Source organism: Propithecus coquereli, unplaced genomic scaffold (assembly GCF_000956105.1).
Source record: "Propithecus coquereli isolate 6110/MARCELLA unplaced genomic scaffold, Pcoq_1.0 Scaffold172, whole genome shotgun sequence".
In the NCBI taxonomy this organism is placed as follows: Eukaryota; Metazoa; Chordata; class Mammalia; order Primates; family Indriidae; genus Propithecus; species Propithecus coquereli.
Genome location: NW_012141858.1, coordinates 4152893 through 4169932, shown reverse-complemented (window position 1 = coordinate 4169932; position 17040 = coordinate 4152893). Strand labels below are relative to the sequence as shown.

General features: G+C 33.3%; 1 protein-coding gene across 7 annotated transcripts in view; it reads right to left on the bottom strand.

Moving 5' to 3' along the window:
• Nucleotides 1–17040, bottom strand: part of CNOT2 (CCR4-NOT transcription complex, subunit 2) — a 104053-nt gene that overhangs the window by 20306 nt on the left and 66707 nt on the right. For 4 of the 7 annotated variants that reach the window (XR_001137382.1, XM_012642055.1, XM_012642056.1 and 1 more), the window contains 4 exons: nt 15135–15201; nt 4584–4731; nt 3678–3860; nt 1289–1368 (listed from right to left, as the gene is read on the bottom strand). Coding sequence is in view for 6 of the 7 variants with exons in the window: in XM_012642055.1 (XP_012497509.1) it covers nt 1289–1368; nt 3678–3860; nt 4584–4731; nt 15135–15201 (478 nt within the window). In the remaining variant the exon portion in view is untranslated. The remainder of the gene's footprint in view (nt 1–1288; nt 1369–3677; nt 3861–4583; nt 4732–15134; nt 15202–17040) is intronic. The other 3 variants (XM_012642058.1, XM_012642057.1, XM_012642059.1) reach the window with 2 other exon arrangements.

The window sequence follows — 17040 nt, the reverse complement described above, 5'->3', positions numbered from 1 at the left end:
TGTTAAGAGTATACATATCCCAGCATCTTCACCCCCTTTTCTAGGATAATTTGGAGGCAAGTTACTTACCTTATATCCCAGAGCATCTTCCCTGGATTAATCTTCAGACACCCACTACAGCAGCAGGCTCGATAATACACCTTTTATTGGCTGCCTTCTGTTCTTTCTGTCACCTTTGTGTACTTCTACCAGTGTCCCTGCACCTCACCAATAAATTGTCTGCACTCAATCCTTGGATCAGGCTCTGCTTCTAGGGAGAACTAAGAGATAGTTGAGTGTAACTCACCTCCTTGCAAAATGCCTACAGCATGTAGGCCCTCAATAATTGCAAGTTATTCATAACATGCATAATAATAAACCAAATATTTGCTCTTCCCACAAGACGTTCTTCATTCCCCATCGAGACATATTAGACACCTTCAGGTTTTGTTCTGTCAATTGGAGCTACTTTTAACAGATAGTACTATTCCCCGGAGCCTGTCCTGTAGGTATACAACAGTCACTGCCAGTTTGCCTTCTAGGACACTTGTGGCCATTGATCGCTTCAAGTGTGGTTAGTCCAAATTGAGATGTGCTTTAAGTGTAAAATACTTACTGAATTTCAAAGACTTACTATGTAAAAAAGAATGTAGACTATCTCATCAATAATTTTTATGTTTTGAGATGATAATATTTTAGATATGTTGGTCTAAATAAAATATATTACTTAAATAAACTTCACTTTTTTTACCTTTTGAATATGGCTACTAGAAAATTTTAAATTTTATACATGTATATGGATCAAAAACACATTAAGGTTAAATGCCAAAATCAGTATTATTAAAACTATTAAGAAAAAATGGTAAATACTCCATGTAATTTTAAAGGTTCTCTTCAATCTTGGTCTCTACAGCCAGAATGTCATACCACCCAACCTAGTCTAAACTATAGTTCTCACAGTGACAAGGCTGAGGATAGGAAAAGCTTTGAAGCAAAAAAGATCCCAAGGCCTAAATACAAGATAAGTTAATGTTTACGCTCTCTCTAGGTGTTAAAGAAATAATCCTGACATTATAACACAAATCAACTATGATGTTACCATGCCAAGTAAAAAAAAAAAAAAAAAAAATTAAATATCTCAACTGTTCACTGAATTAAACTGTATTTCCTGTTGATTTCTCGCTAAATTTAATTCTTCCATTTAACATAAAAAAATTATATAATAGTTAAAGACCAGTATGCTGAATTGCTTTTTATGTCAGAAATCTACCTTATTTTTTATAGGGTACTATCTCCAGAATAAGCTTACCTGTTCCATTAAAAATGTTACTTGATAAGGAGTTATTCATTCCAAATGCCTGATTCCTGTTCATTCCAAATCCAGACATACTGGGTACATAGAAAATAATTTTAGATATACAGTAAGAACACTAACTTTCAGATGAAGAAAAACAAAAGAAGTGTATACTTTTGGTCTCCTCTCATAAAACAACAACATGTTTCAAAACCAATACTAATATTATTCTTCTGAGTTTAATCTTTATTTTTACTTAAAAACTTCTCTAAAGTCCTTCCATGAATAAATGAGAACCAAACACCTTAAACAGATTAGTTAAAAAACAAAAATCAAAGAATTTACATATGAACCTTGAGGAAAACAGATTAAGGGTACACCATTTTGTGTAGCTGGAGAGCCTGCTTACTGCATACCAGAAGTACCTAACCTCAAAAATACCCAGGTTACTGTTAAGGCTATTCTTCCTAAATACTTGTTTTTCTTCCCTTATTAGTAAAGCTTGCTATTATTTTTCATGATAGATCTTCTCTCATATACGGTGTCTGTTTTTCCCACCTAGAATATAAACTCCTTATAGATAGTGTCCATGTCAGCTTCCTCTTTTAAATCTTCTGTCCTTTAGTGTTTAGGAAGACACAATAGGCACTCAATAAATGTTTAGCTGACCTAAATTAAATTAAATGGTGTTATTCTTTAATTGAATTCAGTGTTCTAAAACACATCATTCTTATCTAAATATAGTTTACCTTTCATCTACTTAAAAGAAAAAAAAAATCTCTCTGTAGTGCCCCCAATTTTGAATTAATACACATTTGGTATTCTGTCAGTAGATAAAAATGCCTCCCTTTTTTGCACAAGCCCAAGCATGGGAAGAAAAAACAGAACATAAGGCTGAACATAGAGTAAGGACAAATAATTAAGCATGTCAAAAGGAATTCAGATTCTACAACAAAACTATGTATCTTTAACATCAAATAATCTCTGTTAAAGACATTTTAGTGTATTAGTGTTACGGGTAGGGTTTGAAGATGAGAGGGTTTTGTGGGTTTTACCTAAATCTGTAAAACTAACTATGGCAAAACAATTTTTTGATAAACTATGCAGCTGATGAAACAATACTCTAGAGAAGAGTAGAAAAGTCAATGGAAATTTTTAATAGCATGTCAGAATTGCTGAAGCTACAGGTAACATCAAACATGGAGTAAGTGCTCAGAGATGAAAACATTTTATAATAAATACAACTTATCACTAGTAGAAATAAGCAGGGTTTTAGACATCCATATTTCATTGACAATTTATAAGTAAAATATATTTTAAAAACAATTAAAATGTGGAAAGGCAAAAATGTAAATATACATTCAATGAACAAAATTACAAGAATGTGAAAGATGTGATAAAGTCCAAAAAGTAGTATACAGTTAAGAAGCTATCAAAGAGATGAGGATTTTCATAATCTTTCACAAATAACTTTTTTAAAAATTAAAAGAGCAGTAAAATTATACAAGAAATATATAAATTGAAATAAAAGCAAGAATTGGAGCTATGGGATGAAGATTAAATAGGAAATGTGCTAACAACCTATTTTAATTCAGATTTTATAAGTACTAGATAGAAGACAGTGAATTAAATGAGTATGACGATAACAACTAGTTCAAGGTCCTTTTTCTCCTTTATACTTCCTCATTTTATATATATATAAAAATACATACATCAAGCTTAAATGCTATTTTTGCAAGAAAGTCTTATATTTTAGACACAACTTTCATATAAATTAGCCAAACGCCTTGAAAATCCTAACAAAATGACTAACTCTTTCTATTATTTGCATAGTATGTGCAATGGACAGTGCAAAAAGAAGCAAAAAAGCACAAAGCCCATCTTTGTGTTTTAAATTCCTAGACGTGATATTGCTTTCAAATACTCTAGATGACGTTTTAAAAAGTCTTTGGTTAGTAAGTCTCCAAAGCACAAAACTGAACCTTAGTTGAGAAGTACAACTTCTCAACCAAAGTATAACTAAAGCAAGGTGGTAATAATCAAACATGTCTCCAGTCCTATTCATAAGCCTGGAACTCTTACTACTCAGGTAACCTACCTCATTTAATAAAGGAAGGACATATCACCCAAAATTTGGTGGCAACCCAAGAACAATCCTTTTCTAACAGTACCACTACCACAACAAAAAGTTTTAATGTGCTTTCTAAAATCAAACTAAAAGAACATAACTTTAGTTTTGGAAGGTTAAAGTTATGACACGTAACAGAATCTTTGGTCACAAATACATGATGAAACACACTTATGAAAGAGAAGCCACATCTCAAGAACAAAGCATTGAAAATGAAAAGGCAAATATGAGGACACCCAGAAAGACAATTATACACAGTATCAATAAACATCTTACCTGTTCACAGTAAAAGGCTGTCGAGAAGGCTGCTGCTTTGGCATACATATTATGCTTGGCGAGCTTCTGTTGGGGCTACCTAACCCTGAACTGCTCATGCTATTTGTTCTGCTAGGAATTCCAATGCCCTGACCAACCTGGGAGTGGTTCATCATATTCCTAGGATTCATAGGCAAAATACCCCTGAAAAAGAAGTCCATTATACTAAATAAGCTCTCTACAATCACTCATTAAAATTCTCTATAAATAATCCAATGGTCCAACCCTACAATGTCAAATATACTTTCAAATTGCATTGCTAATTTTTATTAATCATTATTTTGTCTAGTCATTCTAGCTCTTTGAAAAGAAAAACCAAAGTAAACAAAGGGCAAATTATAGTGGAACTAATATAATGTGACATCTAAGATGAGAGAACTATTGGTGTGACTATGACAAAATCCAAATGTTATTTCACACATATATTTAGAATAATTGCATTCCAAATGCATGTCATTCTGTACTCTTCACACTAATATGCATAGTCTATGTCATCTGTTTTACTTTATGCTCACTAGAGCAATGGATGTGTGGTGAGGGAGCAATGAGAGCACAATTATCTGGGGAAGAATTTTAAACTGCACATCTTCCTTGGAGGAAGAGAGGTGATTTTTGAAAAAGCTCCCCAGGAAGTGATTAACCCTTGATATCCACCCACTGACAACAAGTATGCTAGCTGCAGGATAAAAACATCTTGCACTATACTTATCAATTTGTACTGACATAAAAGGAGCATAGGTATTTTTTTCTTCAATGAAAGGCACTGAACCAGAAAATCAAATAATTAATTACCTTATTAAAAAACTAAAAGCTTGTTTACTCTACAAAGATACATTTTGAAAAATATTCTGGTCCATCAATAAATACCTGCTTGGAGATGGAGGCGTGTGAAGTGACATTGTTGGTACCCCTGTTGTTGGCGTGACGTGGCTCGGTAACTGAGTGCCTTGTGATAAGCTGCGATTTAACTGAGGGGTATTGTTGCTCATCCCCCTCATTGGAAGGCCTAGTGCACCTAATAAAAAAATTCAGAAGAAGGAAATTCATTGCCATCAGGAATGAAATTGTTATCCATCTTCTGGAGTTGGCAATTTAAAACATTTTTAAATGACCTAACATAATATGCAAATTTTAAATGGATATATTCAATTCACTCCAAATGGACTCCGATTTTAACAAAAATGTTCTATTCCGAAATTTAAAATTATAAATGGATATTGCTTTCATATTTGTTTTCTCATATTTCTATCTTATAATAAACTGTCAATGAGTGTAACAAATAAGATGTTACAATATTATGAATAGATATTGCTTTAAATTTTCTTAAAGGAATATTTGTATATACGTATTTGGATGTAAAATATGCCTTTAAGAAATTTTGCAATCTTGTGTCTTTATGTTTTAATTTACAACTGGATGTACACAGAAAGACATTTAACCCCACTTTGCTGAAGTAGCTTTAATTTTTATATTGTCCTTTTAAAATGCATTTTAGAAAAAGTCTCTGTACTATTTATAGATAATTCTCAACATTACAATTTTTACAAACCCAACATAAAATGCCAGCAACTATTAAAAAACTCAATCTGATATAGCTATAACAGACAAAATTTTCAAACATTTAAAAAGATTTCAAAATATAATGACCTTGTATTTAGATAGTGCTCCCAGAGCCAGATATGGGGATGGACATGTGCTAGTAGGTATATTTTTTTAAGACTACTGAGGGTTTACCATTCAGATACAAAACATTAAAAAATTAACCAATTTGGATAAACTTATTTCAAAAATGTATGACATACTTCCTTTTTATTCAGATAATATGAAATGTGAATTATTTTCTTAATAATCCAGAATAATTATTATGGATAGATGGCTAATGATCTATTTTTTCCCCTTTTATCCCTCAAAGTAAAGATGTACAGCAGTCATTTATGTTGTCATTATATCTGTCCACGAATGCCTCCTTGCCTCCTTTCCTCCATCTTCCTGACCCATGTTTTTTGGCGCTTTTTGTTCCTACTCTGGTGAGGAATGGCACATATGTCAACCAAGCTTATTCTAAACTGCAGGTTAAATAAAAGCAGTAAGATAGAAGGAGAGGTAATCAGTAAGTAGATGACTTTAGGGCTAGGAATTTTTCTCTTATGGCATAACTTTCTAACCTAGGGATAGCAATGAATCACAAATATTTCACTGATATGTATCTGGAATACAGCAGCCTCAGAACTCAACCGGTAGCCTAACTTTGCCTCTCAACTGAATAAAGCCAATGAATCCAATTCAATATAGCTAATATATTCTATGTGTACGTGCTTCATTCATGTTCCATGAAGACCCAAGCTTGATTCTGCATTTCCTTAAGACACCTGAAGGGAACTGCCCTAGATTATATGTTGGTTTAATCATTGTACATATGTCTAGTTACTAGGTAAGTTTTGATACCATGAGAATGCCACTAGCTGCAGCCACTTTCTTTGAATCTAAGACAAAATAAGGAAGAAGAGACTAAAAATCAGCCGATTTTAGACTTTTTCAGAAGAAATCAGTTTTTTTCCTCAAACACACCAGTTTTCTCAGATAAGTTAACTGACTTTGCCAAGGTGATACAAAGAACCAAGACTAGAATTTACATCTCTGAACTCCTATTGTTCATTAAGGGCAGGACTTATAGAAGCCCAATGCAACTCTTGATTAGCACCATTGTGAGTGCTTACTGAATTGCAACACCTCTTATCTATTTTTTCTCCTCCTTTCTCTCTTTTGAATGTTTCCTTCTCTTCAAACTTTTTTCTGAATCTCCATTTCTTGCACTCTTCCCTCCATTTTCTTTCTCTCTCATCTTTATACCTGTCAGTTTTCTTTCTTGTAATTTTCCTTTTCCTTTCCTTTTCACCCTCTCTACACATTCATCACTATAAACAAACATACACTTCTAAAAATATAGTACTGCTTAGCCTCTTTGTAATAATCAATAAGCCCTACAAAAACTCAGTAAGATTTGACCATTTCAACTCCCCATATACATATTATTCTATGCTGTGTCATAAAAATACATAATTTCAGAAATATTTGAGTTTGGAGACTATCTGAACATTAGTGAAAATAATTTTGGAGAAGGAAACAGGAATGGGTAAGTCTATTTAGTCAATTAGGGATTGGCATACTTGAATTAATTCATCATGCTAAAAGTGGAGGAAGACAGTATAAAGAAAACATTTATGTTTAATTTTAGCCTTCAAAATTATCTTCTTCATAAAAACAGCTAATACATTCAAAAAGCTAAGTTTCATTTTGTTGAACTAGCTATGAAAAGATCAAAAACAAGAGAAGTTCATCATTTCAAATTGGATCATTAATTCTTGAATACTTAAAAATCAAGTTATTTTAATTTAAAAACTGAATTTAAAACATAAGAAATTAATAGCACCTGAATAGGAACACACAAATGTTAATTTTTAGGAAACTAAATATACTAACTAAGTCATAAAATTTGAGCTGCTTGAGTCAAATACAACTAAATAGGGTTAGGAGAAGAAAATACTTAATCTTTTAACTAATATAATTAGAAACAATCATAGAAAATCATTTCCAAAATATTATGCCAAGAATAAGACATATAAACTAAAAAGAAGAAAAAGAAGAAAAGAAAAAAAGGAAAGAATTCAAAGAATTTTTTGGCATAAAACAGGTGAAAATACATATACGTATAAATGAGCTTGCCTATGAGCAGGTTACGAAAAGGACAGTAGAATTAAAATTTATTGAACACCTATCAGCCAAGCACTATGCTACTTCATCTTATTTTCTTCTTATAACAATCCTATAGAGAAAGTATTTATCATCCCCTTTTTTACAGACAAGGAATAAAAGAACAAACAAAACATATTTGAAAAAGCTATAATTCTGAATCAAAATTTCTTTTAATTTGACAACTGATAATAAAGAATAGTACGATAGTAGGAAGACTATACGGACATATTCTAAATAGATTCCTACCTCTTACTTGGCAGGGCGCTGTACAGTCAAATAAAACAAATTCTTTACAGTTCATTTTTTAGAATCCCCAAAGAATATGATCTAAGAAATTATTCCATGAATTATTTCCACTGCACAAACTGATTAAAAGCACATCCCTAAAATACTTATCGTAAGATGTGCCATCCTTTCTTTAATCTTTTGCTAGAGATAAACAATACATGTTATATGAAATAAATAAAATCACAGCAACCAAATCTCTGAATACTCATACTTAAATGAAGTCCCCTAAAAATCTTTATTGAAGGCAGGGGAATTTCTAACTAACGCAAGAAGGCTTAAAGTGTCCCCTTTTCCATTCCCAAAGCAGCCAACTTCCACTAGGAACTCATCATAATGCCCACACTAAAAAAGAACAATCATGCTAAATGTTTCAATGTCTTTTTATCTACAACCTGTTTTATACTTAGCTGGTTAATCTTCCCTGTAATTTATTTCCTTACACAATTTCCTTCATTAAATTCAAAGGATTTTAGGAATAGAAAAGACTCCAGAGTTCATCTAACTGGGTTACACATGAATTCAAAACCAAACATTAAGTGACTTGCCCAAGACCACAAGTAATGAAGCAAAAAGATAATAATCTAATTTCTTGACTCCTGTTTAAATGCCCTTTTGCAACCGGTATCACTTTCTACTTTTTATGGTAGTTGCTAACTTTTACATCATCTAGGAAACTTTAATGTCTGGGTCTCATTTCCAGAAATTGTGATTTGGGGCAATTTAAGGGCAGTGAGATTTTAAAAACTCCCCAGGTGTTTTTAGGGTCACAGTTTAGTCTTTAAAATTCTGTCAGGACCCAAATGCTATTTTCTAACCATAATTGACATTTTACTGTTTATATACTATATATTTGATTTATAATCTGTTTCCTTCTTTCCCTATTCCCCTCCCCAAATCTGCCCCTGCACCTTTACTATTAATATAATTCCCACCAAGAATACTTTCCCTTCTCTTGTTCTACAGAGATACAAAAGACTATTTAAAAATAAACAAATAAGTGCTATGCTCAAGGTGTTTATAAGCAGTATATATCATGTGTCTGAGTGCATGGAGAAGAAACCACTCACTCAGCCTTAGGAATAGAAAGAGTTTGGGATCAGAAAAGGTTTCCTGGAGGAGACAGGAGGTAATATATGAATTAAATAATGTATGAGATTTAGCCAGGTATTTGATATGGTAGTGGTAGGGAGTCAGGTGGGTTTAAATGTTACACAGTTCAGTCTGAGAGAATGACAAGATGTATGAAAATGAGGACAAGTTATATACCTGGAGGAGGAGTGGATCTGCCTTCTTAGGTGCAAAGGATATATGAGACAAGAAACATGGATGGAGCCAAGTGGCTTCAACATCTACCAACTATGAGAAGTTGCTACTGAGTTAGAACCAGTTGAGAATCCCAGACAGCATCTGACTGGGTCTTTATAGGAGCTACACAGAATCTTTACCTGTGGAACAGATGTGCGGCCCTCCCAAGTATACTGTATACTCAAGCTAAATTTCTGTTATAGATTAGTAGCACTCATTCACAAAATAAAGCAGGTCTCAAACCTTAAAAATCACCCTTGATCCCTCTCTTTCACATCCCACATCATCAAGTCATATTAACTTTATCTCCAAAATATCCCAAATCTGACCATTTCTCAAAACCTCTACCACTAGTCCAAATCACTCTATTTTCTTGCCTGGACTACTACAGTAGTGGGGTGTGTGTGTGTGTGTGTGTGTGTGTGTGTGTGTGTGTGTTTTTCTCACCACTCATTTCTCCCTCATCCAGTCCATTTTCTATACAGCAAAGTTACCTTATAAAAATGAAACTATATCTTAAAATCTTTCCCATTAAACTTAGAATAAATCCTAATACTTTACTGAATCTTTACAAGCAGACTTTCCATAATGTGACATCTGCTACTTCATTAATCTTAAACTCTTCTTTATTCGTTACACTGGGCTTCTCAGTCATCCTTTAGCACACTGAGTTCATTCTAACATTCTGGTGACTTAGAATTTCTGTGCTTACTCTTGCCTGTACTTGAAAAGCTCTCCCCTAGATCTTTCCAAAGACTCCCCGTCAACATCCAGGTTTCCATTCAAATATTACCTCTCAGAGATAGCCTCTTTGCCTGCTCCATGTAAAACACTAATCCCATCCACTCATCTTACTAACCTGACTTAAATTTTATGATACTTACTACCAGAATTATATGATTTATTTATTGCTTGTATGTTTATTCTGTCTTCCTCCATTAAAAAGTAAGCTCTATGAAAGCAGGAACCTTGCTATTTTCCATATTCTTACCTGTATCTTGGAATAATACCTCACTTGTGGTAGGCACTCAGTAAATACATGGTGAATAAATTCTATCACAATGTATTAGTTGAAAAGATTCTTGGTGTCTGTGGATTTAACTCTGATAGTTTCTGATATGTGCAAATGGCCCTTAGAGTCATACCATCCAGGTTTCAAAGACACTGCTGTTTTCAACTCATGTTGACATGGTAATGTTATCCTGGCTCTACTTACTATCTGTATAATCTTGGGCAAGCTCCTTAATCTCTCATGGAATTGTTGTGAAGATTAAATGAGTTAATTCATATAAAGTATTTAAAATGCCATCTTACACAATAAATACTCAATATTCAATAAATATTAGTTGTTGTTTTTTTCTGGTGAAATATGTCTATGGTAAGAAAGTCAAGAGGTGGTACTAAAGGTGAAGATAAAATAATATACTCTAATGAAGTGATGGCTTTCACCAGAAAATAGATGTTCTGCGGGGAAAACTATGCTATAGCTTTGTTTTTGAACTTGGCAAGTAGCAAAGATCTTGAGATACAGCCCACAGAGACATGAAGATTATCTTCTTGGCTGAAATCAATTTAAAAGCCTAACAGACATCCCCCTTGCTTTGATAAAGTAGGGAACTCTCAAATCTACCCCATGCTGTGGATGTTGTTCCCACTGCTAAAGAAAATGTTACTCGCAGTCTCTTCAATGCCAATCTCAAATGAGACTTCAGCTGTGAATCTTTTTCTGATCATTCTCCAAGATAGGTGATTATTCCTACTTTTGACATATTCAGAAAACTGAATTTCTTACTCTACTTTGTAGTAAAATTATTTGTGTTCCTATCCTACCAGATTATATGTAAGGATCGTATCTGTTCAACATGCATTCGACGACATTTATTGAATGTCAGGTGCAGAGTACTGAGGATACAAAAGCAATGAAGACATGCAATGAACAAATGCAACACCACCATAGCAGCAGGTACACTGTAGTGAGATGGCATAAAAGAAAATGATCTCTTCTACCACAACACTGCAGTATCTAGCACGGCATAATACATATGGTAGGCACACAATAAGTATCTGTCACCCACAATTCCTACCTCCTTTTTGAAGTTTTTCTGTACCACTGTAGTTTACTGCGTTTTTCATTTCGAAGCATGATGGATTTTCATCTATGTATTAGCATCATCAGCTGTTACTTAGCATCATCAGCTGTTACTTAGTATTTTACATATAAATGTCTCTTACCCTCCCCAGCTATAGCATGTGCTTCTTCAGAGCAAGAAATCCCGAAGCACTCAGCACTAAGTATTCAGTATCTGTTAAATGGCCCTACAATTTCCTAAAGCAATTAAAACGTCATCTGCCTATTTACTTAGTCAACAGCATCACTTTGAACCACCCCATCCATGCTCTGGTTCTCCATGAAGCAAGTAGCTTTCACATAGGTGTTTGTAAAACAGGAGGCCAAAGAACTGTCTGTTGGAAGCATGAGACTGTGCCCCTGTTCCCAAGCCAGTAGTCCAGATCCCAGAAAGATTTATTTCCCCTCCAACTAGAGCCTAAGTCCTTTGAGTATTCAGATACAAATGTATATAACGGATTCATCCAGACAGCTAGTTAACCCATGTGCTCGTAAGAGAACATGCACATAGGAAGCACTCAGTAAATGGTAATTTCCTTTTTCTCCAATCATACAAGACTCTAATTCCTATTGGTAATTATGAAAAGGTTACTCCAACTCTACCACCACTTAATTTCAATGCACTGACTATCCAGGAGAACTTAATTCTTGGCTCCCTGTTCATTCCAACCTCGTAGACCACTTCAGGGAACCCACGAGTTCTCTAAACCTATAAGGTGTCCTCACTTAATGTTGTCGATAGGTTTTTGAAACTGTGATTTTAAGCAAAACGATATACAGAAGCTCCTCAAACAATTTTGTTCAACACCATTTCATTACAAGGTTGATGTGAACAAAAAATTGGTTTTGTTATACATAGTTCTGCTTAAAGTTGCAGTTTCCAAAAACCTATTGATGACGTTAAGCAAGGACTTAGTGTATCTAAAATCTTAGGCATACACTCAAAGACAACAAGTAGAGATCATGCAACTCGAACACAAAGAGTACATTCACTGGTTTCTATAGTTATCATTTGGTGTAAAGTATTCACATGAACTCTTAGATAAAAAGTTATTTACATATTTGGATTTAACCATACTATACTAGAACCTGAGATCATACAAGCCCCTAGTCCTGCATTTTCTGGGAACCTCACATGCTACACAATCACTTCTATCTAAATCTAGCAAACTGTAGGTTTATGCAGTTCTATATCCATTCCAAGAGGAATTTCTTTCCTTGTTTAATCTCAGTGTGTCTTAGTTCTGGAGAGGGCACTCTTCCTTCTCCACCTCTTCTAACTCTAACCTTTCTAACCATCAAGAACACACAACAGATAGACCTCACCTTTTTTTTTTTAAATAAGAGACAGGGTCTCACTCTGTTGCCCAGGCTGGAGTGGCATGGCACGGCACAATCATACCTCACTGTAACCTCAAACTCCTGGGCTCAAGGAATACTCCCACTTCAGCCTCCCAAGTAGCTGGGACTACCGGTGCACACCACCACACCTGGCTAATTTTAAAAAAAAATTTTTGTAGAGACAGGGTCTTGCTATGCTGCCCAGGCTGGTCTCAAGTTCCCGGCCTCAAGTGATCCCCCTGCCTCAGCCTCTTCAGCCTCAGCTAGGATTACAGGTGTGAACCACTGTGCCCAGCCAGACCTCAACTTTTAATGGCCCAAATTCCTACTGAACTTTGCCAATCCGAATACAGAGTTAATAGTGGTTCTCCATGCACTTGGGAGGAAAAAGAACTTTTAATTGTATCAACCCTAATGTGCAAATTACAATAAATTGCCATAATAATAATATTTCTAATCTACTCTCACCTACTAATTCCTTATCTCTCTTTCATTAAAGTCAGTCCCTCAAATTTTACCATTCTGACTTAAACTATTAAAATTTTAACCCTCAAGCCCCACATGATAGCTTGTATTCCCCTGTCTGACAAGGTATTCATTAAGACTGCCTACCAGCTAAATGACCTATTTGGCCCCGTCAGGTCTACCCTAGCAGAGACTGGCAACCCAGGCTCTGTCTTTTTCCACTAGTTGTAGCTTCTAGATTTATACTCTGTAAAAGAATAATTACACCCTGACCTAAAACATTTCAGTTCCAGTTTGTTTAAGGTTCAATTTTTCTGTAGGCTAATGCTTAAAATGTAAGTTTAAAAGGGTTTATGTTGCTTCACCAATGTTATAGGAATATAGCCATTTAATATACTGAACACCAACAGGAAATGTCTGTCATACATGGCTTCTTTTAAAACTAGTAAGTACCTTAAAATACTTTTGCTTATATTAATCTTTGTATGTCCTTAACAATAAACACAATGATTTATACAAATTGAGAAGTCAATAAATGTCTATCATACCAAACATATAACTGTATTTCAAACCTAACCCATTCCATATTTTAGCCTAGTTACAATTTCACATTTCCAAGTTAAAAAAATTAGATCAGATTTTTTAATGTCCAGTTAGCTGATTATAATCATTGCCATTCTCCTTTACAAAATAACCTTAAGTTTCTCAAATATTTTTCTCCATTTCATATCTACTTTCTGCTTTGATAAACTGCGGGCTTTAAAAAGATAAGTTCTTTGCAGTTGTTCTATAAAAATAAGAGGTAGCTTTAAAGTAGCTAGCTATTTCCATGATAAGGATTATCAGATGGGTAAAAACCATGATAAAACACAGGCTAATTAGAATAAATTACTAGCTGATAATATTCCCTCAACAACTAGGATAAACATAGATGGATAAATATTTTTTATGTAATAAGCTTTCAAAATACATCTAGAGGAAAACTGCTGATATATAAAAGAAATTAATAAATTTTACTAATTCTATATTAAGAAAATTGTATTCCATATCAAAAGAGGAAAGCCACAAAAGATAGACAGAAAATAGCAGATGGAAACTATGCTTACATACAAAATAAGTTTCATCCTCCCACTAAATTTCAGAATCAATTTGAAGGGTGAAGTGGTATGACAAACTATCCTGTCAAAACTTTGCTTTTCATTACGCTGGGCAAGAGTTCCAAATCAAATAACTGATTTTTCTTTGAAGCTGATTAAGATAGTCATCATATGTCTCCTCCAGTTACTCAATTATCCTATAATCTTTGATGGGACATTATAACACTTTTAACTCCCTCCTTCCATTAATAGAAATGATACTAATAGAAATGAGAGATCAACAGATCTCTGACATAAAAGATATGATAACATATAATTAAAATGTAACAGTTTGGAAAATTAATTTTAAAAATATGAATATATTTTATAACTTAGAATTTTATACATATTTTATATGATAATAATAGCTAACATTTATTGAGCACTTACTATGCGCTAGGCACTGTGTTAAGCGCTTTAAAAGTATTACAATACTTCAAAAAAAGAATCTTTTATAATGGAAAAAGCATTGAACTACGAGTCAAAAATCTACATTCCATACCCAGACTGAGCCAAAGCAAAAGAAGAAATATTTGCTAAACAAAGAACATCTCACAAACTGGTATTGAGTAATGGACTTACATTAATAAACAGGTCAAAACACATACACATATATATACACACACGCACACACAAAATCTACCCAACCAATCAAACAAAAATAATCTTTTAACTTACTTTAATTGAAAACACAGAGAATGTCTGCTTTTAGTTTGTTTAGCAAATTCTTCTCCAAAAATATTGCAAAAGAACATACAGATACAAAAGGTGTTGAAATAAATTTCAATCTATGCTATATCCAAGTAATAACAAATTTAGAACTAGTAAGGCCTGAAATGATGAGGTTTTGCTATGTAAGTAAAATAAAGAAAACTCTGAAAATTAAGTATCTTTCCTTTTAAATCTCATAATAAACCCACAAGGGCAGCATTAGTTGTTCTTTATTTAGTACTTATTTTTCTCTTTAAACAAATTATCCCAAAATGAATACAAAATTCTTACTTTGTTGCCCGTATAAACTTGCCCCAAACTGAGACAGCTGACCTGATGTAGATGGTGATGCCAGCATCTAGAAACAAATTAATTATATTAGAGCATAAGGAAAGAATACAGAACATTATATTTACACTTTACATATCTGTACAACATACCAAAATGTAAAAATCTAACCTGTATTTTTCATTCTCCAGAAAAACATAAACACTACATCATTAATTCCATGTTTCTTAAGAGATTATCACAATTGGATAAAACCAAACTACAAATGGAATTAATTTTTAATACTATTAAAAGTTTTTTTAAAGTAAATTAAACTACAGCAGCACTATTACTACTACACTTAAAGAAGTAAGCTAACTAGAAACAAAGACAGTATCTCAAAAAGTTAGCACTATAAATTTATAAGTGAAATTACTCTTAGAAAATATATTAAGCTAAATTCTATTCAGTTTATTACCTAAATACAAAAGTTTTATAGCTTATAAGGATATTTCCTGATTTTTATATACAAATAATTGATGTGTATCAAATGGGTAGAAAAACCTAACAAATTTACACATATCCATATAATAAATGGAGAAATGATACAATAGCAATGAACAAGTAAACAAAAATATATACACATGGTATATAATCTATGTAGCTTGTTAGTGAGTGGTATGAATTTCATGACATTTGTACAATGCCTACGAATTTACTGCATCAATGTCTTTTTTCCAAGTAAAATATATATTATTTGAAGGTATGTTATATTCATGGAACATAATATATTTTTATATTTCCTCACAGAAATGAGTATGGTATTGCTACACACAAAGTAGATAGTTAAGCTGAGTAACTGAAAAGTGTGTATGTGTGTGTGTGTATGTTTGTGTATTTCTTGTCTTAGATAATCATCAAAACACCTTAATTAAATAAGACATGGCCATATCATTAAAGGGCTTACAATCTAGTGAGGAAAGAGAATGAATTAGACAACTCATTATATTCTAAAGCACAGTGTGGTAAATGCTCTAAAGGAAGTATAAAGCATCAATGGAGGAAGATAATTCTACACAAGGTTGAGGTATCAAGAATACTTTGTCAAGTGGTAACATTTGATGTGGGTACAGAGGTGTCTTCCAGGCCAAGAATATGCAGTGAATATAAATGTAATAAAAGTTAGTGACATGATCAGAAAACATAAGAAACAATGGAGACTGGATAATAGGGCAACGGGAAAGGAGATAAAGCTCACTCCTATTGGGGCACAGAAGAATGGGAAATAAAAAGAGTATGGTGGGGTCAGATTGTAAAGGGTCTTCTTAATGTTATACACAGATGGCTACCAACCATAGCAATAAGGAGAAAAAACAGGCTGGGCATAGTGACTAATGCCTGTAATCCCAGCACTTTGGGAGGCCGGGGAAGGAGGATTGCTTGAAGCCAGAAGTTCAAGACCAGCCCAGGCAACACAGAGAGACCCTGTCTCAACAAAAACAAAATAAAAGGTAGTTTTTTGACCCTTCTTTTGTAAAATGAATGAAAAATAAAAAAATATATGCCAGCAAATACTAAGCAAATCTTATGCATCTATATTAACATAAAACAAAATATTTGTAAAGAGAAATTCAGTATTACTGATAAAAGAGTTGTTATATAATGGTAATAGGAGTAATCCATCAGGAATATGTAACACTTCTGGACTTGTATAGTTTATGAAGATGGATTAAAAATATGTAAAGTGGGTATGGACAAAATTACAAGGATAAATATACAAACCAAAATCAGAATTGGGAGAGTTTACACATCTCTCTTGGTATTTGATAGGTGAAACAGACAAAAAGTTATAAAACTGTAGAAAATTTGGATAACAAAACTAGCAAGTTTTGAGCTGATGGACATATATAGAATTTTTTTTTTTTTTTTT